Here is a 23,939-nt window from a genome sequence, read left to right as displayed (position 1 = left end):
ACACACACACACGTAAATATCATACATTTTTAAGGATTACCCTAAGGGCAAAAAATTCCTCCACTATTGGCAAAATCCTCTAGGCAGGGAAAGAAACATGGCCTGGCTTAACCTAGGCTCATAGAATTAGCTGAATTCGGTGGAATGATAGTTACTTGTTGGAGGAAGGAAAAGCTGCACAGACACAGTCCCTATCTGGTCCCACAGAAAATACATTTGTGTCATAGTCTGTTAAAACAAAAGCAGATCAGGAATCCAGGAGTGATGACCAGGAAAACCAAATATGTGCAGCTCATCAGCTGAAGATTTGTGCATAGTGCTAGAAATTACTATAACAGTGACACAGCGACCTCTTGCCTGGTAACCTACATATTTTTTTCACAATAAGTAGCATCATCACTATCTGAAAGTCTTACCTTGTTGGAGAAACAACTGTCTGAGGCCCTGCACAGTGAAGTCATCAGATGTCTCGGTGACTCTGCTTACCGGAGAATTAACAGTGCACCCCAATGGTCACACTTGACTGAGGAGCCTTTATCAAGTAATATGGTAGCTGTTTATTAGTCAAGGTAAAGATTCTTCTCATAAAAACCAAAACTCAAGAGTCTCTAAACATCTGTGTGTGTAAATTGATGAGATGGGTATGACATAGACCTGTTTAGCTTAGGTGTACTCAGTGCCTATAGTGAAATCAGGATGTGGAGTAGCTGATGATAGACAAGCAAGGAGATTTTACTTCAGACAGAGGTGACTGTTCACATGTGGTAAATGAGTTGTGTGCAGAGATGTGTAAAGGGATGGGAATAAAGCAGATGGCACATCTTCACAACAGTCACGAGGGAGTAATTACAAACATAGAAAGCCACATGAGAGGATCAGTGTTGGCAAGATTCCTCTTCCTCAGAGGAGGTGGAGAATAACATAGCCATGTAGGCTGACTCAGAGTTGAAGAAGAAACTTGGCAATGGGATACAAATTTTCTGAAGAATGACTCCACAGTAAGTGATATATGGCTCTGCCATGATCCTATTATAGTTCTATGGGAGAGGCCTATGGAGTGAAAGGTTACAAAAGAGTGAGACTATGAATATTTTTTAAAGACAATACAACTCTGTTCTTATCACAATAAAAAACATCTGACATATAAAATACTCTGCAGATCAGTAACCAAGTTCAGTTAAAAAGCTTGTAAACAGAAGTAGTACTTCTCAAGGAAGAAAAAAATTGTAAGGATTGTGAATGCAGGACTAGAAATATCAAAGTCAGAGAACTGAATCCAGAATTGACCGGGGAGAACTACTCCTAGTAAGTAGTCTCTTACCATGGTCCCAAATGGCTAGTCTGTGAACACCTTATGGGAAATGCCCCATAAAGCAGCTCCCTTCAACAACCTAACATACAGTGAGTGAGGAACTCAAAATAATATTAGGGAAACTCAATGGCAGAAATACATTAGTGTTTGGAGAACTTTACCTTCACTCATAACCACATAGTAGTCCTCGGTGTTTTCCACACTCACAGAAAACTAAGTCCACCCCACTGAATCAACATGTTTCAACCTGCTAAAGGCATAGATAGTGCATTTAATTGGTTTAGTGTAAACCAGCCTTGTGTGCCTTCTGTGGAAGGTTGGGTGCTGGGCTGGCAACTCGACACTGTAAAACTCCACTGCCAATCATGAGCGGACAGGTGATCCGCTGTGGCGACCCCTAACCTGGAAAAGCCGAAAGAAGAAGAAGAAGTGTAAACCAGCCTTCCAGTTTGTTATCTCATTCAGAGGACTATCCATAGTTCAGTGACCAGAGCAAACTGTGCTCTACTTTTGTTATCAATATGCACCACCAAACACCTAAAGCTATAATGTGCTATGTCCTCAAACAGGAGAAGAAAAAACAGTGCTTGGATGAGCTGACCAACACTAGTAACCAATCAGGTCAGCTGCAACATTATACTGTAGACGTTACTAAATACTCTCCGGACACTGCATGTAAAGTAGCACTCTGCCCAAACCAAGACAGCTAATACAACCCCCCCCATGCCTCTACTGACTATCACAGGAGCTGAACAAGGCCTCGATGGCTTCAAAACAGCAGGGATGAAGTATAAGCACACAAGATTGTATGTCGGCTGTAAATAATAAGCTTCTCTTTGAAGGGAAAGCAACCTTTCTAAAGAAATACTTGGAACCCCTGCTAGGAATTCCTAGAGGATGAGAGAAAGAGATCAATAACTTACCCGATTGTCTGTTGCAAGACATTCAAATTTCCTAACAGTGAAAAGACAAATGATCTCTGATCCAAAACTGGTTGCAGATGCTTGTGCAGAGCGTTTATCATGTGACTCCAGTGTTTCTGTCCCTAAGGATTCTCTTCCTCCTCCTAATACCATCTCCTTTGCTCATTCCATTTCTGGCTTTGACATAGACTTTTAGTATACAACAATTTTGCTATGAAAAAATAATAAATGATTTAAGGAAGTTCCCAAACATAGAACGGTTGGCTCTGAAGTGATCTACCCTAAATTTATCACAATTTGTGACACTTTGATCACATTGCTATTAAAGCACATTATTAACACCCTGTTCTTCACTAGTGTGTTCTCTAATTGCTAGAAAATGCTAACATTATCGCAGCCCCTAACTTTGACTGCAGATTAAACCCAGATTCCCTTTAACCAATTACCTTGTGATCCCGTCTGGCCAGAATGCTACAAAAGGCTCCAGGAAATCAGCCTCTCATAAATTACTGGCAGTGGTTTAGAAAAGGGGCTTGGCACAAAGCCAGCTCTTCCATTTCTGATTGATGCACTATAGTGTGCAATGGACCCAGGGAAATCTACCTGATCACATTCATTGGCCTGTCCAAGACATTTTACCTTGTAATCCATCCCTTCTACTCAAGGAACTCTCACTTTATAGCTTCAGACTGGTTTTCAGATTCCCTGCAGAGCAAAATTTTTGAAGTCCTGCTTTCAAGTGCTCAGTCTTTTCCATTACTGGCGATTATTCTTCAAGGCCACATCTTTGGATTGTTGGTATTTTTCATCTATATTAACTCCTTCATCATGGCCATGAAGGTAAACAACACTGTCCATGGAGGAAATGTCACCTCAGAATCAGGTGATTCATTTAAGGGCATCTGTAATTCATTCACTAAATTATCATGATTCAACTATGTCAGGCCTATGAACATAGGAAATTCAAAGTTAACCTCAATAAAACTAACACAATGGTCTTTGGTGCTCTTAAGGGTTTTAACTTACACAGCGATACACAATATTATGGGCCCAGCTGGTGGTCATCTGAAAGTGGCACAATAAATAACTAGGAGGCTGCCTTGAGCCATCCCTTACATTCATTACTCAAATTCATAATGCAGCAAATAAAACAGTAGCTATGCTATGTACTTAAAATAACAGTTATGTTATATACTTGCAATACCATTTGCAAATTCTTAACCAAGCCAGGCAGATTCACAACTGGCAAAGTTCTTCTTCCCACCATTAAATGCTCACTGACGGTTGATAACTCCACATTTAATAGACATGCTACAACTCAAGGGAACACAAACATTGCATCTGACACTTTATTCTTGGAGTAAACAGGGGCCACCACCACTGTTATGCAATCAGACAGACAGGATAACATCCGGTTAATGTATTCTTGTTAGCATAACAAGCTCCCTCAAATGTATCACCATCTCTTTTTTTACCAAAACATTTTAAGCCTGTCACATCTTCTGATTCCACTTGGATAATGCTTGCTGTGTCACACTATGTTTGTCTGCACTGACAGAGCTTTCTTACACATGCACCCCAGTAAAACTTATTTGAAACCACCTTTCCTACCTTACCACCTTCCTTCCTTCACCAAACAGTTTGATGTACAGCTTCTGCATCAAAGCAAATGCAACTGAAGTTGATTTTTTACATAGCAACCTTGCATTACCCCCTTTTTTAAAACTGCCCTCTTACAACCTTGCAGGAGTGCATTCAGTTGAACACATGATATTGTCATGATTTGGACCAAGTATTTTAATGTGTATGGTTTTGAGATTTGCCTACAGCTGCCTTTTTGTGAACTCTTATTGCTCTGTTTACCATGATTTATTACATGTGCATTTTTGAATTTACATAAAAAGGTCACAACTGATAAGGGGAGCTTACCTATTTGTTCAGATTAGCTACTTACTAAAGAAATAAATAACTGGATAATTAAACCAGTACCACTGGATGGCACTGTCTTCCCAGACATAGGTTCTTATTTCCCCTCTCCCAAAACTAACTCATTACAAGCTTGATGCAGAGCACACAGACATTACATTGAGTCATGGTAGAAAATATAACCTTATTATTAAACTGATTTTTACTCAGTAAGCAGATTCTCTAGGGAATATTGCTGCACAAATGCCCTATATGGCTGAGGGCACTTGAAACATAAATCCTGTGCTTCATCGAATACATGACTGTGTACTGCCTTTAAAGCCTCCTTCTAGAGATGACTGCTTGTAAACACCCAATATATCGATTTTAAGGCAAACGATACATGCGGCAGTACTCAGTGTTTTCCTCGCTGGCTTCTGTCCTTCCTATCCTCCTTACTTAATTCCATCAGTATCTGCCTGGAAAAAAGGGGAGACTAAAATATCTCATAACTTCTACTTTTATTGAGTAGGGAAAGATGCTGATACAAGCTATGTAACACTGAAGTAGTTTAAGATCAATAGAATTTGACGTATGTCTTATTCATTCCCTTGAGACGGAAAGGCTGGATACCTGAACCCCCACCAACTACACATTACAAGGAGTGGTTATTTGCAGCTCTGCATAAACAGCTCCACAATTTAACAAGGTGATAAATGTAGGAAACAAGCATGGGATTCTCATTCGTGCATACTTTTAATATTTATGCTACTAGCACCCTCCAGGGCTCTCTAACAGATACTGTGGTCACAAATATACACTCTCCCTCCTGCCTTTGAAGGTTAGTTACGTCTTCCGGGTTTTCCCGGTTAGGGGTCGCCACAGTGAAACTCCGGTCCGCTAATGATTAGCAGTGAATTTTTACAGTGTCGAGTTGCCAGCCCGGTGCCCAACCTTCAAAGAAGGCACACACATGCTCACACCTACCTGCATGTCTTTAAAATAACGCGATCATGGGGATGACATGCAGACTCCGCACAGAAGGCACTCCAGCCGAGAATCGAACCGGAGAACATCTTGCTGTGAGGCGACAATGCTAACCGCTGCACCACCATGGCCTACAGCAGGCAATAAAGTTGATCACTCCTTATTTTACCCTTTCAGCTTCCTATGACCCAAGGCTGTTATCTGAACTAATTCTGCAGACAATGCAAGCAGATGTCATTTACCTGTGTTATCTGGACAGATGATTTGTGTGCAAAATTGTTTTAAATGTACTTATGCAAAATATGTCAAGGGCTCCTGTGTGCTTCTTCCTTTTTAACATAACTGTCTGTGTAAGATCCTGCACTTTGGTGCCTTCTTATGCTAGCAGTTACAACTTCAAGGCACTTTTATCGCACTTTTGAATACAAAGCACTTTGGGACTGAAATAAAGCACTATATAAATGGTGACACATCTTCCACTATGTTATTGCTTCTGTCAGTTGGAACTTGTTTTTTTTTTCAGATTTTAGAAGATTTGTTACATACCTAAAAGCTTCTATAAGTCGTTCCACCTTCTGGGCTTCTCCTTGGACTCTGATGTGAGCCTGAAACTTCCTGAGAGCTTCATCGAGTTCCATTGCAGAGAAGTCCATCTCATCAACCACACAGCTGCAAAACAAGGACAAGTGCATACAATAAGCTTTCACTTATACCAATACCAGATCTGTAAAACAGCAAAGTCATTAAAACAATGCAGATGTCAGAAAAACAGTAACATATTGTAATAAAACTCAGGAATGGAAATGCGCAACAAACACCCACCTATATTTACATAAAACATAAAATAAATCCTAACTGTAACAGAGTCAATGTATTTACAGTTGTGCCATTGATACATTATAAAAACATGACTGCTTCTAAAAAACGAGAACTTCCAAGTAAATTTTTCACATAAGACTTAACTGAAACATTAATATGCTGGATCAATACTAGGCATCTGAAGTATAGCTAATGCAAGCATTAATACTGGCAATAAACCATGCTTTTTTATCTCATAAATAATTCAGCCTTTTGCACTCCCAGGAGAAATATCTACATACGTCTTTGACCTATATAGTGTACAAATCTTTTTGTCACTGATGCTAAATTAAATTAACCTGCAGGCAATGTTTGTTGACTTACAAATCAGTATTGATATATTTTGTAGACAGAACCAGGAGACATGCTCCATACCTAACTAAGCATTTGAAAATCCCCACTTTAAAAAGCCATTCTGTCATAAGAATGCAAGGATGTAACTGCATGGCTTGCTTAAAGAGCTCTCAGGAGGTTGCAGTTTTGCTGTTTGTCATAATTTTAGGAATTTATTTACTTTTTGTTGTGATCACCTAGGTGGGACTTTAGTTCTACTAAGTAATGGTTCAGTGTGGATTTCATTTTAAATTGTTTTGCATTGCATAGACCATCAGAAAGCTTTTTTTTTTTTCAGTTTCAATGAATTTATTCCAGTAAAAAAGAAACAAAACAAAAAAACTTCTAAGTTACGTAGAATCCTTCTTTAGAGAAACCCCTTGTTATAGAAAATACTACAGCATTCTAACACATGGACTGTAAATTTATTAATGTATTTATTGGCATTGGTTGACCAGGAAAGTCCACTGGGTCAGAATAACCCATTTTCAGTGGAAGCCTGGGGAGAAAAGCTCCAATAAATAAAAAATTACTAGCAAACAACTAAATAAAAGTTATTATACAACAGGACAAGATTTACAGTAATAAGAAACCGTACAAATATAAATAGCACTTTTAGTGATAGAAATATGCAGAGTACAGTGTCATTATGCAGTGAAAATAAATGACAGTAGAACTTGTTCTGGATATTCAATATAAACAATCATGACACAGTATATTTTGCACAATACGAAGGAGATTATACTTTTGCCTTGTGGAAGTTTCTTAGGGATTAAATATTGATTAGTATACTTTGTTTAAGAGAAAGTCACAGAAGTACAGTTGGTTTACTAGTACTTCAGTTGATCTAAAAAAGAGGTATTCTAGTCAGTAAACTCATTGGTGCTGGTTTAAATACACTGCAATGTATTATTCCAACTGCAGAAATTACTGGAACCATAGCAATGGCACACATTCTTTTTCCTTTTACTGAAAGTTGTAGGATTTCCATCTCAGTATTTACAGCAGGCAAATGTTTAAATCTTAACTTCCTGTTTTGTTAAGGACACGCGTTCCCCTAATACATTCCAACCTTTAAATAAGACAAGACTGTAAGCCTATTTCGAAGTCTGTACCATGAAGGATATTACCTAGTTTGGCAGATTTGGACACCAAGCTGAACCTTAAATGAATGCATACTGAGCAGTTACTCAATATTCCTTAAACACTCCATGGCTAAACGTAACAATGGAATTCAAACCAGAAATATTAACATTATTAAAAAAACAGCAAATAAAACAAATCTGAGAAGTCATTAATGATACTGGATAAAATCCTCTCAAATAAACACAATACTACTCCAAATATGCACCAGTGGCAAAAGTACAATTGTGCATTTGAAAGTAGTCTAAAGGGTTTTACTATGGTTTGTCAATGGCGAGTTTGGTGACGATCACAGTGAATAAATGAAACACGCTGCAGAAGAAACTCACCAAAGCTCACAGAAACTGCAGATGAACACATCTGTGGTTATTATGCTTGTGGAATCTCCACCCTCCATATGACTTAGGTCTTGGGTAAACTGATTATGCATTTCCTGGGCAAATCCATGCAATACCATATATTCATAACGGTTTGTCTGTGAAGTATGGAGTCAAGTATAAATCATACCTCTCAACCTCTTAGTGCAATAATGATAAACAGTGCCAAAACTAATAAGGGGCAAAGGCCAAAAATCAGGGACAGATTTTAAATACTGCAATTGCAAAGAAAGTGGAGAATAACAAGGTTGTGCTTTACCATGCATTTTCTGGTAGATATGAAGTCTGAAACTAAAATGCCAGTCATTATTTAGAAACTTCAATGCTCAAAGATTTGCCAGAAAAACACATTTTGTAAGGGAGAGACTAAAAATGTGACAAAAATGTGGACATTTAGCAAAATTCTAGACAATTGAGATGTATGGTAGAAATGGAAGTCTCCATTTAAACATAGTGATCTGAGTATACCATGAGGGAATCTAGGATGACATTGCAATATTACTGTGAATTACAGATGAATACAGAGGCATGTATGGCAAAATAGTTTTCCACATGGTTTAAGCTGATGCAGACATTATGCTAAATAGTGTGGTTTCATGCAGCTACCTTGATACTGAGTTTCTGACAATTTTCTGCAGGTTGTGCAGCTTGGACAGCTCGAAAATGGTGTGGGTGTGTTTGAGTGTATGTTGTAGTGGTGCTCTTAATTTGTATCTTAACTAATGGGGTATGGTACTCTTAATTGGTATCTTAACTAATGGGGTATGGTAGTTATCAATGTGTTCCTGTAGCACTGTAGTTCAGCATTTTGCATTTGATTTTTGTAGTGTACTACGTTGGTCATATAGTATATTCTAATATTGGACTTACACCTCTCAACCTCTTAGTGCTAGAAATCTGAACAAAGCTGAAAATAATGGGGGAACAAAGGCTCACAAACTAGGGACACATTTTAAATATTGCTCTTATAAACTTAGAAAGTTGCTAGAATAGTAGGATTTGTGTTGGTATGCATTTTCCGAAGGATACAAAATCTGAAATGCAAATGTATGTCATTGTTTAGTGACTTCAATACTCAGTGATTTGAAAGAAAACCACAAATTTTATGAGCAAGATACTAAAAATATTATGCAAAATATTATGCAAAATCTGGACAGTTGAAAGCTATGATTGGACTTTAGATTTCATTTTACTAAACTCTAACTATTGCCAGTGCCGAATGTACATGTACATTTACAGTCTTCTCTCAAGTACCTTAGTAGTATGTGCCTAAATGCTGAGTAATGTCTAGGGCTTCTTAAGTTCTGAGGGCCATGGGTTTCCACTCCGCTGGAGCAATTTTAACAAATTACCTCTTCACATATCTTTGCTAATAGGTGGTTATTATGTCCAAAGTTCGTTTACCTGAGGGTGAATTCTATATGTCGTGTGTGTGTATTTTTGCTGCAAGCGAAGGACAGGGACTACAACACAAGACTTTAAATGAAAGGTGGCTGTGGCTGTTAGCCATTTTACCATTTGCAGATTTGTACAGTTTCCTTTTGTCTGGCAAAGTCAGACATCACTTACATGTGATAGATTTTTTGTAATTCCCAGTCTTAGCTGCAGTCTCTACTCTGCATTCTGTTCTTGTGATTTAATGCTATGATTTGTTTTTGTCTGTCTGTCTGCCTGCAGTAATACTGCTTTAGTAATACAACAGTCAGTCTTTGCAGCTATGATGCTACTGTCTCCCCTTTCTGACTGCAGTCGTACTGTTTTGTGGCAGCAGACGTTGGCATTCCCTGGTATGATTATTGCTTTTTCCTGACAGTATGAATGTACTAAGGAAGATACTTCACTAACTGCACTGGGGATCGTCTGCATAGATAGCATAATGTGGCAGGTCTGAATTTCATCTGATCAACAGTATTTTGCCCATTGTTCAGGTTGGGCTAACTTTACTTGATTTCCTGCTTGGGTCTGCATATTGCTTTTTGGGAGTTTTAACAGTTTTCACTGAGCTCTTCTGGCCAATGCTGGTCTTGTCAGTAATGATCTCTGGCTTGCCATAGGGCACCTGCTGTGTTTCTGAATCCTGGATATGAAATTTGAGAAACTGTCTTATGCATACCATACACTGATGTTGGAATTTCTGATATGACAGTTTATGCCACTGTACATTAGCAAGTGTCTTCAGACAGAGAACAGCAATGGGTCATTTTTACTTAAGTTATTAGCATAATAAACAAAATCTGCAGCTCACAGAGTGCTAAAGCCCTCCTTAGCTACCTTTTGAGACTTGGCATCAGCTGTAGCAGTTTCTTAAGATGTAGCCATATAACTTTTACTTGCCTTTTCTCCATCTTACCACCTCAGAAAATAAGTACTTGTTTTAATCTATTACTGATATCTACTAAATGTCTGTGTTGCTAATCTCCACCTGAATGCTGCTCTGTCTCATAATTTAATGACTGAATGTTTATACTTGGTGTTTTTCCGGGTGTCATTCCTTCATTTCCATTATCACCATTTGCAGCATATTCCAGGAAATGATTTACTTTCTGAGGAACTTTTTCTGCTGCTTCATTCTGCCCTCAGACACTCCCTCCACCTTCTGATCTTGTTAGGTTTCTTACTCTGAAGTTGCATAGCACAGGGGACAAGAGATATTCTGTCATGGGTAACTCTGATCACTTGGGAAGGCTGACTCAAAGTGACCAGGCACCACCTTGGGATGATCCATAATGCAGGTCAAACTACTATCCTGTGTGATATAGCAAAGGAGCTGGTTGGTTTTACTGGACAAAAAGAGAGACCCAGATACCCCCATTCCCTTTAAAATACTGTATTCTAAAATCAGCTCCATCTCAAAAAGCATAGTATAACTTTGGAATTGCTGTGTGATGCTAACTTGACTTATTACAGAGGCCTTTTGGGATGACAGTTTTTGTGATAGCTTCAACATCTAGTCTTGGTTCTGTGTGATTGAGTGCTGAAGGCTGTAAAAGACTGAAAACAGAATAGTGATTTGTTTTCATTCTACAATGTACCCAACCAAGGAAAAGACAGGAGATACCATTTCAAATAAGTTATGGGAACAGAAGCAAGTTGTGGATTCTTCCTCATCAACCATCCACCTGATTGTGTACGGACATTCCTTCAGACCTTCAGTCTTGTAATCAACTCGGTGTTGGGATCCACAATTTAATTCTGGGTAACTTCAATATCTGGGTCAATGTGGAGATCATAGCTCTATCCTAAATCATTCCTCTATATTATGAGTAGTTTAGGCTTCACTCGGGTTACTCTGTTACCCGCCATTTTGGACATACTCTTGTCATGGTGTTCCATCTCAATGTGGCAACCTCTGGTTTGGTGCAGGAGCCAGTATCTTTACTGGACCACCAGTGTAGTTTGCAGTCAATTTAATCCTGATTTTGAACCGGTGGAATGCAAGAATCCGAGTATCCTAATCTCTGATCAATATATTCTTACCTTCAAACAGCTCCTTTTGGTCACCAATATGGCTGCAAGGTGCACACTGGACTTGCTTGCCCCACCTCAAGTGCAATTTATTTACCTGACCTCTCACGAGCCCTGTTTAGATGCCAAGTTACATAGGCTTTAGAGACTTGGAGACTTGGGCAAAGGCTTAAGCGTAAATGGAGATGTGCAGGCTTCTTGGATGTAAATCTTAAACTTGATGAAGACATTGTTACTTATCAAGGTGAGATGTCTCATAAAAAGAATGCATAACTGCCTAGAGAGGTCAAAACTGTACTGAAGCTAATTGAGATGATCATGTTGGGTGACTGGCATGTATGTAACCTGGCCTGTCTGCCCATCTGTAGAGTACATTCTTTTAATAATTGTCACTTGGTTGCTCAGGTCTGGCCCCTGGGCATGATGGGAATTTCCACTTTTAGATTACTCTGTGTTCATCTTCTTGGTTTCAAGCATGACTTCTTTGTGCTAAGATCATCTCCTCTTCTTTGGGGTATTTTCATGTGCATTAAATGAGTTCTTAGTGATCCTATCTTGAAGAAGTCTACAATACACCTGCATAGTTGCACCCCATTTCTAACTTTACATTTATTGGTGGGGTTATTTCGTAAGCTATCTGCAGTTTTAGTCTTGCAGGAATATCAAGTTCCTGATTATTTCCTGTATGGATAAAGCAGCAAACAGTACTAAAATGGCTCTCATCAGGGTACTGAGACACCTCGTACTGCTGAGAGATCAACACCACTATTCTCTTTTAGTCTTGATTGATTTCTAATCAGCACTTTGACTAACCATTGTATTACCTCTCAACTGTCCAGATTTTCGCAGAATGTCCAGATTTTTGCTTCGTATTTTTTGGTCTATTCCTCATAAAATTTGTAGTTTTCTGGCAAATTACTGGCTTGATTTGAGGACTGAAGTCACTAAATAATGACATATATTTGAGTTGCAGACTTTACATCCTTCAGAAAATGCATGCAAATACAAATCTTGTTATTGTAGTAACTTTCTATGTTTTTAAAAGCAACATTTACAATGTGACCCTATTTTTGGTCCTTTTCCCCTATTTCTTGTGCTAAGAGGTTGAGAGGTATGTTTTCATTGTATTCTAAAACTTTTGTGGGACACTGAATAAATTGCTGGACTGGTTTGCCTCCTACCTTTTAAGACATACCCAACAGGTGGTGTCAGATATTCTTTTGCCATCCTGTTATCTCAGATATCTCATGGAGTCTATTTTGGGACTTTTATTTTATTCTGTCCAAATACTTCAACTAGGAAAACTCATTGCAAGGACAGATGCCTTTGTTGCTCTGCAGATAACATACAGCTTTACTTTTCAGTTATGACAAAACATCTGTCCAGGACCCCTTGCTGATCAGTGAATTTGCACTAAATGAATTTCTCTCTTAGGCTCTTAAACTATGCAGCGGTGGTGCAGCGGTAGCATTGTTGCCTCACAGCAAGAGGTTCTCCCATTCGATTCTCAGCGGGAGCTCCTTCTGTGTGGAGTCTGCATGTCCTCCCCGCAGTCGAGTGGCATTCGAAAGACATGCATAGAATGGGTGTGCCTTCATTGAAGGTTGGGCGTCAAGCTGGCACCTCAGCACCTGTAAAAAAAAAATCTTCTGCCAATCATTAGCGGACCTGAGTTCCTCTGTGGTGACCCCTAACCGGGAAAAGCTGTAAGAAGAAGAAGGCTTTTAAACTGTCATATTTTGTGAAGGTGATAGCATGGACTTTGTGGATAAGGTAAATAATCCTGGAGAAGTGCTGGATGACAGAGTGATACTTAGGGACTTACTGACCCCTAGCTATCAGCAACTCATCATGCTTCTATTTAAAGGGCATCCCTTGCATCAAATACCTTCTCCCTCAGGACCTTTCTGGGGTTGGCATACCCTGGTCTCCTCCTAAGTGGACAGCTGTAACTCTCCATTCCTAGTACTTCCTAACACTTAACTTGAGTGATAACAGATAGTACAGAAGCTGTACTCTGACTACATACTGGAGCTCGTAGTTAACTTCAGATTACTTTGGTTCTGTAAAACCTGCACTGGTTACAATTTTAGTTTAGTACAGCCTTTAATGTTTTAGTGTTCATGTATTTAGTTTTCTACTATCTGGATCTTTTTTATCTAAAAGCACTCCTGGTTCTCTTTAGCCTTCCTCTCTAAGTTCTTGGAAGTTCCCAACAGTAGCATATAAAGTGTAGGGTGAAGGGAGCAACCGCCCTGGCTACAAAGTGTTAGGGGGCACATTTGCGAGTTCCTGACCTGCAGTCTGTTGTTTTCTGTATCAAAATGGCAGTAAAGAAAGGCATGCTAAATGTAAACAATGAGCTCTTTTGTTTTTCTTTTTTGGCTCTTTACTTGAACAGCTGGTGTGGGTGGGGGGTAGTTGACTGCCTGTAGCAAACCAGCTTTGTACAAACATACCAAATGGCTTGCTACTTCACTTGAAGAGCTGAGGAGGGTAGGGGGGTATTTCGGGAATGGGCACCATGATGTAGATGAGCCAGCCATGGCACTGCTTCCCAGAGTATTTCTAGAAATATTTATTTATTTACATTTGATAACCACATGTATGGGCTGGTTACAAGGCTACTTTTCACAAAAAACAGGCAGAAGATGAAACAATTTAAGGTGATGTTAAATAATAATAGGTTTTGTGCTACATAAAATTAAGTATGAAGTATTTTTTGCAGTAGATTTAAGGAACAGTGTTGAAGTCAGGTCATGAACGAAGTTCTCAGTACTCAGTACAACATAATCCATATATCACACAAACTCACTCTAAACACAGACCTCAACTGTCCCTACTTTGCTCGAATGTTCATATTTTTAGGCCTGATCATACTTGTCAAGCTCTAGTGCAAGAAGTCTGGACAAAGCCAAAAATAATGAGGGAACAATGGCCAATAACCAGGGACAGATCTTAATTACTCTTACAAACTTTGAGGTTACTAGATTAACAAGTTTTGCATTAACATGCATCTTCTGAAATACATAAGGTTTGAAACTGAAATATCTGTCATTTAGTGATGTTAGTCTTAAAGGATTTGTGTTAATACCATAATTTTTATGACGAACAGACCAAATTATGAAGCAAAATCAAAGGGCATTCTGTAAAAATATGGATAGTTGAGAGGTATGGGCCTGATTTACTCTTGCTCAGAATGCCCATATTTTAGGAGGTATGCCCCTGTTTTTAAGCTTGAATTACATCTTTTACAAATTTTTCTGAATCCCCTCATCACTTGTGATTTTTTAAAGCTGTGTAGTACAGAGAAACCAACACTACATGACTAACATACTACTGGAAACTAATTTAAAAAAAGAAGTCACACATCTTAAAACCCCCTTTTTCTTAAGCAAAAATAAGTTACATTTTCTGGTAGAATTTATGTGATACAGTTCACCGAACACTAGAGATTTTATACTGTCTCTTTCATAATGTGTTTATAATTTTCAATAATTTCTGTCACCGTCTTTTCAATGTATTTCTGAAGTATCCCACATTCCTTCTGGAAAAAGGGTTGGTATAATGGTTAAGGTGTTCTCCTCACAGTCATAAGATACGTGGTTTGATTCTCACCTTTGAAATGGAAATTGGCAAAGCTTACTTAAGAACCTAGAGAGTTATTCCCTATTTTGTATTCAAAATTTATACTAATTAGATGTACACATTCTTAACTGCAAAATCCTACTTATAACGACCTTTGGAACAATGTCTGCAGATTGAGGGGTACACCTAAATGTATTCCATACATCTGATTTTTGTTTTTTGTGCTTTTTGGTTTAGAGTAGTGCTTTTCATAACACACAGCTGACTACATTACTTGCCTACGTTTAGTTAGTTAGTTTGAGTTTTTATGAATAGAGTGTCTCGTATATGGTCTTCTACTATAGTTTCTGAAGTATTTTTATTTATTCAGTTGTAGCATCAGTTATTTTTTCTTTATATATTTCAGTAACTTAGTAATTTGGTGAGTGCTATATTAGCATTTGTTAGTGTTATAGTTTAGTTATGCTTTTAGTTAGTTTAGGTGGTTATAAGCAGCTCTGTTTTATTGATAATGCTGTTTTCCACAGGTGATTTGTGGTCAGGGCTTTAATTTGCATGTTGTTCTTTTATTTCAACTTTTTCATTATTTACTTTACAATTCCCAATTGAGTGAGCTGGGCCAAGGAATTTCAGTTATGAAACAAGACAATGACATTAAATTTCTAGGGGTTGATTTAGGTGGGAATTTTTTTTTTTTTAGTGGAAGGTTGCATGTATATTTTTACCGTGTGAAGTTAACATTTTTCCATGTTTTGCTTTTATTTTCTATTGTTTTAATGATGGTTTGGGTTTTGGGGACTGCTATACATGGGCTAATGTATTTCAGGGTATATTATTATACTATTACTATTATACAACACAAGTGAACCAGAACAGAACAGCTGCCAAAACCACACTTTTCAGTAAACGACCATCAGCATAAGGTTAAAATCTTCTTCTTTATTGCAACCAGTAAAAGAACGAAATGAGCGCTTTCGCGTATATACCATACGCTTCATAAAGCAGCTCAGTTTATATAGTGTAGTTCATATTTCAATTAACTCAATTAACACATTTACTTTATCAATTGGTAGCACCTCTATCTTTCTCTAAAAGGTATAGCTAGCCCTTAAGGCAATTTTAAGTGTGTGCTTGTAGGATATAATAGCGCCTAACAATTCATTAATACAGCATCTATATATTATTAAATTAATTCATATGGATGTCAGTCTACATAGAGTATATTTCAAATAATAAAATAAAATAAAGTAAACGTAAACTAGCATAAATAATGATAATAATGACAATAATCATAATTATAGATTCTGCCCTTCGATATAAAAGCCACAAAACAAGCCAGTAACATTCACATTCATGTTTATATCTTATATGCATTGAAACAGATGAATTATCTCAGAAACAACATCTAAATAAGCAATAATAAATAAATATATTACTTATTAAAATACAATCCCTAAATTATTAAAAATATATAGTTCTGCACACATATATGAATATATGTTGTACATCAAATGAACTATATCACATAGAACATATGAATAAACCTAATACATGTAATGTGTTGTTAAAGTGCAAATGCCTATAAATTACTACAACTAACCTTATGAATATATACATATATATATATATATATATAAATAAATAAATAACTAAATAGATAAATACATATTTTAAAACCATGTACTGTATTGTTGCAATATGAATATGTATCAAGTGATGAACAATAGATCAATAGTGATAATAGAATGCCAATCAATGTATATATGATGTTTCTATAAAACCTACATAGCTTGTATCATAGAGGGAGGGGAGGGGGAAAAGGGAGGGAAAAAGGAAGGGGAGGGGGGGGGGAGAAAGGAAATAGTATACACATATAAATCATACTATTTTTCTTTTTTAATTATTCCTTAATATGGGCTTCATAGGAACATATTGATTCAAACCAGGTGGATAATGTGCTTTCATTTTTAGTATCCAATGTAATTCTCTTTGTTCAAGTATATTAACTGTGTCTCCACCATTCCTATCTTTCTCAATAATTTGTAGTACCCTAAATTTAAAGCTATGTGTTTCATATTGCTTTACATGCTTTCATAATTTCAGTTATGAAGCAAGACAATGACATTACATTTCTAGGGGTTGATTTAGGTGGGAATTTTTTTTTTTTAGTGGAAGGTTGCATGTATATTTTTACCGTGTGAAGTTAACATTTTTCCATGTTTTGCTTTTATTTTCTATTGTTTTAATGATGGTTTGGGTTTTGGGGACTGCTATACATGGGCTAATGTATTTCAGGGTATATATAGGGCTTTGTTTTACATACCAAAGGTTGGCCATCGAGCTGGCAACTCGGCACCATAAAAAAATCCACTGCCAATCATTAGCGGACCGGAGTTCCACTGTGGCGACCCCTAACTGGGAAAAGCCGAAAGAAATTACTATCATACCTTGTTTCCTGGTATGTTTCATTGTGATAACTGTATTTATACATCTCTCTCTCTCTCTCTCTATATATATATATATGGATCTACTTTTATATCGTAAAACCCACAATACCAAATGTTATTATCCCAAAATGAAAATAAATACTGAAAATCTGGAAGGGCCGATTTTTCTCAAGGCAAATAAACACTTGCCCAAAACCTAATGCAACCACATTGGACTATGCAAAACCCACCCAGGTGAGAGTCTGTGCCCCCTACACCCTCCCAACTATATACACTATCTCCGGGATTGCACTACAGTGGAGAAAAGAGCATATTTCCCCACAATGGGCAAGTATTTACTTGCCCTGGGAAATATCGGCCCTTCATGATTTTCAGTATTCGTTGTTTTCATCTTGGGAAAATAATGTTGATGTTGTGGGATTTATATACACACACACACACACACATGCGCACACACACACACACACACACACACACACACACACACACACACACACACACACACACACACACACACAGACACACACACACACACTAACACACATGCGCATACACACACACACACACACACACTCACGCACGGACGCACACACACCATTACTCTGTTGATGAGAAGAAACAAAAAGTAGATACCTTAAAAGCAGTCAAATAACTCTGTCTGTGCAGCTGAATAACTCTGCTGAGCTCATGCACACACACACACACCATAAGCTCGTTTCCTTCCCAAAAGGAAATCAGTTCATTCAAAGAAATAAGCAGCACCTGCTTAAAAGCTAAATCATTTCCTTCAGTGCGGCACTCGCAGATTTGCCAGCCAGGAAAACCCTTCAGCTTAATTACAGAAATAAGCAATACCTGCTTAAAAGCTAAATCATTTCCTTCAGTGCGCTCGCAGATTTCAAACAACCAGCCAGCCGAGAAAGCCCTTGAGCTGAATTCTGATAGGCTGACAGAGCTGATGTCATTGCACATGTGATCATGTCAGCTCAAAAAGTGCAAAAAAAAATGTAAAACCTGGAAAAAAAAATCGGACATGAAGGGGTGCCACTGGGGAATTGTGGCACCCCATTATTTGGACCCCAAAACTTGGTAAAAACCAAGTAATTCGGTACAGTTGAGAAGTATGGTTCCTTAACTTAAACCAGGCTATAAAGCATCAATCACACTTGTGAAATACAGCTTCACAAGAAAAAGTGGCTGGGAAAGACTGGATTTGTATTGACTTTGTTAAACTTGTTTGGGACTGGCAAGCATATGCCATGTTCATGTCATTAATGTTTGGAAGGACACTAAAAGGATGAAAGAGGGAAAAAGTAACTAAGTAAAATATTTAACACTATTTGTAAAAAACATGCTATGATATAAATTGCATGTGATATAATGAAGTATTTCCAGTGACTGCTGTATGTGATAAAGACACCTAAAATAAACAGCTGTTTTTTTTTCTTCTCTGCTTTTAGTTTTAAGGAATGTAGGCATTAGAAAGTAAAAAAAGGAAGAAAGGCTGACCAAAAGCATGTTTAAGTTAACAGATTCTAATCTTGGACTTTTGGGGTGGGGCTTGGTGGAGGACGGGATATAAAAATGCACTGATTATAATATATATAGAACTGAAATGTTTTCTTTTACTTTTGCATAGGTAAATGTCTGGATTAATGCCACTGACTTAACCTAATGACAAGCTTTTATGAATGCAAGTGGGTTTAAAAAAAAATGAGAAACTACAATGTAATAAACAGTTTTCTTCAATAATAATTGTTCAGTACCACTTGAAAAATCTAGAGCTGAGGGAAGCTACATTCTGATCTTATGTTTCCATAGAAACAAAATGACTAATGGTAAAGGCAATAAATTGAGAGGTCTGAACATTGTTTAGTGAGAGAAACACAAAATAGAAAGGCACAAGGGCAAGTAGTTCAGTAAAAAGTATTTTTTTTAATTATTTGAAGTGAATAAGACATAGCAGCTTTCCTGGTATGTAAATACTTCAATGCATTTACTTGAATAGTGTATAATTTATTTTTATTTAAAGATAGCCAGTTCACTTTTTCTTAAGGATAAACAGTAATGTTTCCTAAAAACATACAAGTTGTTTTTCACATGTTGGAGGGTAATAAAGCTAAGACAAGAACAGACAGCAATTAGTATAAGTAGGCGCACAAGCTGTAACATGCATCTTAGCATGGATAACCTTAATTTTAGGTTATATTTTGTCTGGGCATGTAGCTGTCAATTTGAGACAATTGTTCCGACCAGGGGGGCTACACTTCATTATTTGAAGATGTACATGTTTTGTGTGTTTTATGTTAATAGGTTATGGGGGTGTTTTTTTTTTTTGAGTTTTCATTAAAAAAGTCTTGTAAAATGTAACATAGGTTCAAACTGAGAAGACAAAAAACAACTGTATAAAAGATCAATCTGCTAAACATGAATGGGTACATGTAACACACAAGTTGGGAAAAGACATTTAAAAAAGTTGGCATGTATATAAAAGGTGGGAATAATAACTTTTTATTATAATGGCTACACTAAACATATTAATCTAGAATGTGAATGGCCTCACAGGTATAGACAAAAGGAAAAAGTATTGAATTGTATTAAAAAGTGCAGAATGCAAATAGCAATGCTACGGGAGACTCACTTGCAAATATCTGAGAATGTGAATTTGATAATGAAAGGATTTTAGGACAGATATTCAGCAGAGAATAAGAGACAAAGGGAAAAGGAAGTGCTCTAGTACTTATAGAAGGAGGAAAAAAATAGCGATGGTACAATTTGTAGTAGTAAAGGGCTACTGGCAGGGGAGTAGGATCATGCTGGCATGTATTTATATTCCACCTAAAAATATTATAGAGCTTAAGAAAATGTTGGGAGAAATAATCAGCTTTCAGCAAGGAGTATTACTTATAGGTGGGGACTGGAATTTAATTTGCAAGAATGAGGATGTATCTTGGGGACTTAGAAGGGAAAATATAAGAAAGAATGGTAGATTTCTGAAGAATTTTATGAAAATATTTGGTATGGAAAATGCAAATTCAGTAGTAGGAACTCAAGAGAGAACTGACATATTATTCTCCAAGGTACATTAAATAGGCTAGACTAGACAGAAATTATATTTCACCAAAATTGCATGCTTCAACACATATTCAGAGGGACTGACAAAGGCTAAAGTATTAGAGAATAAGGCGGATTTCAAAGAACAAAATGTGCAAATGCAGAGTAGAGTTCCAGTCCCCATCTATTAGTAATACTCCCTTGAGTGGGTATCCTGGAAGAGTGGATAACTGTCTTTCTGAAGTCTAGGCTATACTAGGGCATTGCACTATGAGCTATCAGTGTCTTCATTTCCTCCTCTGACTATCTGATAGAGAGTCTGGTAGTGGCAAAAGGACAGTTTGTGAACGTTGCCAAGGTACAGTAATACAATTTCTAAAACTCATTAACTTTCAGTCACTATAGAATAAAAAAAAAATCACAGCCTTCATTTTTTACTTATGGAGTGGACAATAGCTATTATAATCACAGAATGCAAAGCTGAATTTTACAGTAGTTTAACTGCTATGTTTAGAAGTCTGTTTTAAAAATCTGTAGTTACAGTCATACCAACATGCTCTGAATTTGGTCCCATTCACAAAAGCACTGTATAGAATCCTGACCATACCTCTCAACCTCTTAACAAAAAAATCTGGACAAAGCCTGGCATAATAGGTTCATAGGTAATTACTAGGCTAGCTGTCCTTGTGGACCATTTTAAGCCTAGTCAATTTCCCTTAGCATGCATTTTCTGAAGGATATGAAGTCTGAAACTCAAATACATGTCATTTTTTGTGACTTCAATCCACAGATCATCCCAGTGATTTGCCAGAAAATCACAAATTTTATGAGGAGCAAACAAAAAATATGAGGCAAAAATCTGGATATTCTGGGAAAATCTGGACAGTTGAGAGGTATGATCATGACTGGTTGGGTCACTTTTACAATCTACTCCCCTAACACTTGCAAAAGATAGACCATTTTCCTTTTTCTACACATTGCACAATGTAAGTCAGATGAAAGTGAAAATGCTGCTGACACACTGCATAACAGTCCAAAAGTGCAGGTACAATGTATTGTTTGTTCTTTAAGTGTGCATGCATTTATATATCTGTACACATTCCTGAAGCGACTTTTTAAAGCACATGAAAAAATATATAGTATTAAATATTCTACTTTTTATTTATTGAAGACAACTCAGTGTTAAAACAATACAAACTATTTTAATGATGATTTTTTCCAGAGGTGAATTTGAACTATAGTACAAGAGTTCAGTTGTCAAAAACATAAACTGCAGTCTTCTTTTAAGCTGTTGGATGCATTATTTTCCTGTACAGTCTACAGACATACTACTAACAGGGCTTCTCACACAGGAGCTCGTGCATGACTGAGAATGACTTCTTTAGACAGGTAAGGGAAAATGTCCAGTCTTTGCATGTTGTCAGACTGACACTTCTGATGTATGCAGCATTTTGCTGGTTAATAGGAAGCACTGGCTGTTTAAGGCATTTGGCACACTGGACCACCTCTCTTCTCATTATCACAGAATACCTGATATGAACACAGCTGTGCTCTTTCCATCCGTTACTTAGATGGCATAAGGCGGCATTATTGATGGCATTGTTTTGCTATTTCTTTTCTTTGAATAGAGCTACGAATGAATAGATAAGCTGAGTGACATAAGACAGAGCTGGTATGTGGCTTATCTAAATCAAATTAAGAACAAAAGATAGAAATGGAAACCAAAGAAAGAATTATACAGTATCAAAAAGTATGGAAGCATATTGGTACAGTGATTAGTACAGCTTGTAACATTGTCAAGCTGACTCTGGAACTCAGGTTAGGTGTCATGTCGACTGCCTGACATGGGAAAGAAAGCAAAGTCGATGGTCACTTCTACTGGAGAGTCTTAGCTGCAGATTGTTACAGTTCTACTACCACCAAAGAAACTATAAGTGGTTATGCAGTTAGAATGTTAATTTGAATGGCGACGTGGATAGACTTCAAAGGGATGCATGCAGAATCATACGAAAACATTTTCCACTGCTCAGTGTGGAAAGCAGAGAATGCCATTAATCAGGAATGAATGCATACTGCCCTTGTTGTAGGCCTCACATCACTGACTATAGCACTCTACGTTAAGTCCCAAGAGCATTTTCTTTGAGAGACTGGATAAACAGTTTGCTGTATTTTCCCTTTGAGAGTGAGACAGGACTGTAAGAATGCAGATGACTGAGCAGGATAACAAGAAAAAAAACATTGGCAGCCAATTAAAGTGTAATGGTAAAACACATTCTAAATAAAATTACTTAAAATGTTAATTATGACTGAGGAGCAATCTAGATTAGTTAAACAGCATCTCAAACGAAACTGTAATTTGTTCTATATATTAAGACTGAAGAAAAAAAAACAAAGAAACCAGGCAGAAATACAATAAATCCAAAGATAAAAAACAAACATCTCATCATACTAAACACAAACAAGGAATGTGCAGTTTACCCCCATCCCCCATGCAATGAGACTTTGCCCCTTTTAACCCACCATGGATGGCAACACCTCACACACCCTTTCATCTAATTGGTTGTACAATGTTCTGGAAAACGGCTACAGTACATTACAAAATATAATGATATAAATAGGCAGATTACCTTGCGGTTATGTAGGAAGTCCTCTGGGAGGCATTTTGCACAGATACTGAAAAACCTTATCTAACAAAATGAGGTAAACCACAGCACCACACTTCTTATAGTTAGAGCTTCAGTCTACATCGTTTAACTCTTTCACTAGTCAGTTCTGTATGATTTGCAGGGTGGATACATATTCTGTCCAATGTTTTGACCTTATTTATAATATTAAGTTGTCAGCATTTATGTGATCCTTCTGGGCTTTAGCATAGCTTCTCATTAAGAGAAAGATATACGTGTTAATGATGACTTACATTAGCTGACAATCACATTTCTGAAACTGCAGGCAAAATGTTGGAAATGTTCTGGTTTTAAAGTTCCTTGTTAAAATGCAGGAGACTTGCAATTCAGAATACCAGAGAAAAGGATACTGTCTTTGACCACCTCCTATCCACAGCTAATTGTTTGTTTGTTTCTTTCTTTCGGCTTTTCCCGGTTAGGGGTCGCCACAGCGGAACTCCAGTCCGCTAATGATTGGCAGTAGATTTTGATGTGCTGGCTTGCCGATCCTAACATACAACCTTCAACGAAGGAACGCCTATTCACGTATGTCGCCATATCCACAGCTAATAATATGTTTAATTATACATTCTGAGGCCATTGATGACATGCCCCGTTACAGGACTGTTCACAAAAACTTGAGGGACATTTAAGGTGGCATTCAGAAAACCTTAGCTAAGGGGAATTTGTGGCTAAGAGTAAAGCACAACAGCTCATCTCTAAAACTGACAGACACTAAACAAAAGCATGCTAGATCTCAGCTGAAGTCATTTATACTCAGTGCCCCAGATGGGTGCTTTCAAGTTATTGTTCATGCTGTATTGTGAAACAAGTTGATACAAATTACATGGCCTGTCTCTGTCACCTCCCTCAACTTGTTTCTT

The 23,939-nt window shown here is 37.4% G+C and overlaps 1 protein-coding gene across 8 annotated transcripts in view; it reads right to left on the bottom strand.

Annotated features, from left to right (window-relative positions):
* IQSEC1 (IQ motif and Sec7 domain ArfGEF 1) overlaps nucleotides 1-23,939 on the bottom strand; it is a 2,803,266-nt gene that overhangs the window by 188,617 nt on the left and 2,590,710 nt on the right. For all 8 annotated transcript variants that reach the window (XM_044078078.1, XM_044078079.1, XM_044078080.1 and 5 more), the window contains one exon: nucleotides 5,674-5,796. In XM_044078078.1, coding sequence (XP_043934013.1) covers nucleotides 5,674-5,796 — 123 coding nt within the window. The remainder of the gene's footprint in view (nucleotides 1-5,673; nucleotides 5,797-23,939) is intronic.

This window comes from Protopterus annectens, chromosome 7.part0, assembly GCF_019279795.1.
Source record: "Protopterus annectens isolate FY-2018-M chromosome 7.part0, PAN1.0, whole genome shotgun sequence".
Taxonomy (NCBI): Eukaryota; Metazoa; Chordata; order Ceratodontiformes; family Protopteridae; genus Protopterus; species Protopterus annectens.
The sequence above is the reverse complement of the archived record's forward strand: the minus strand, read 5'-3'. Positions and strand labels throughout refer to the sequence as shown.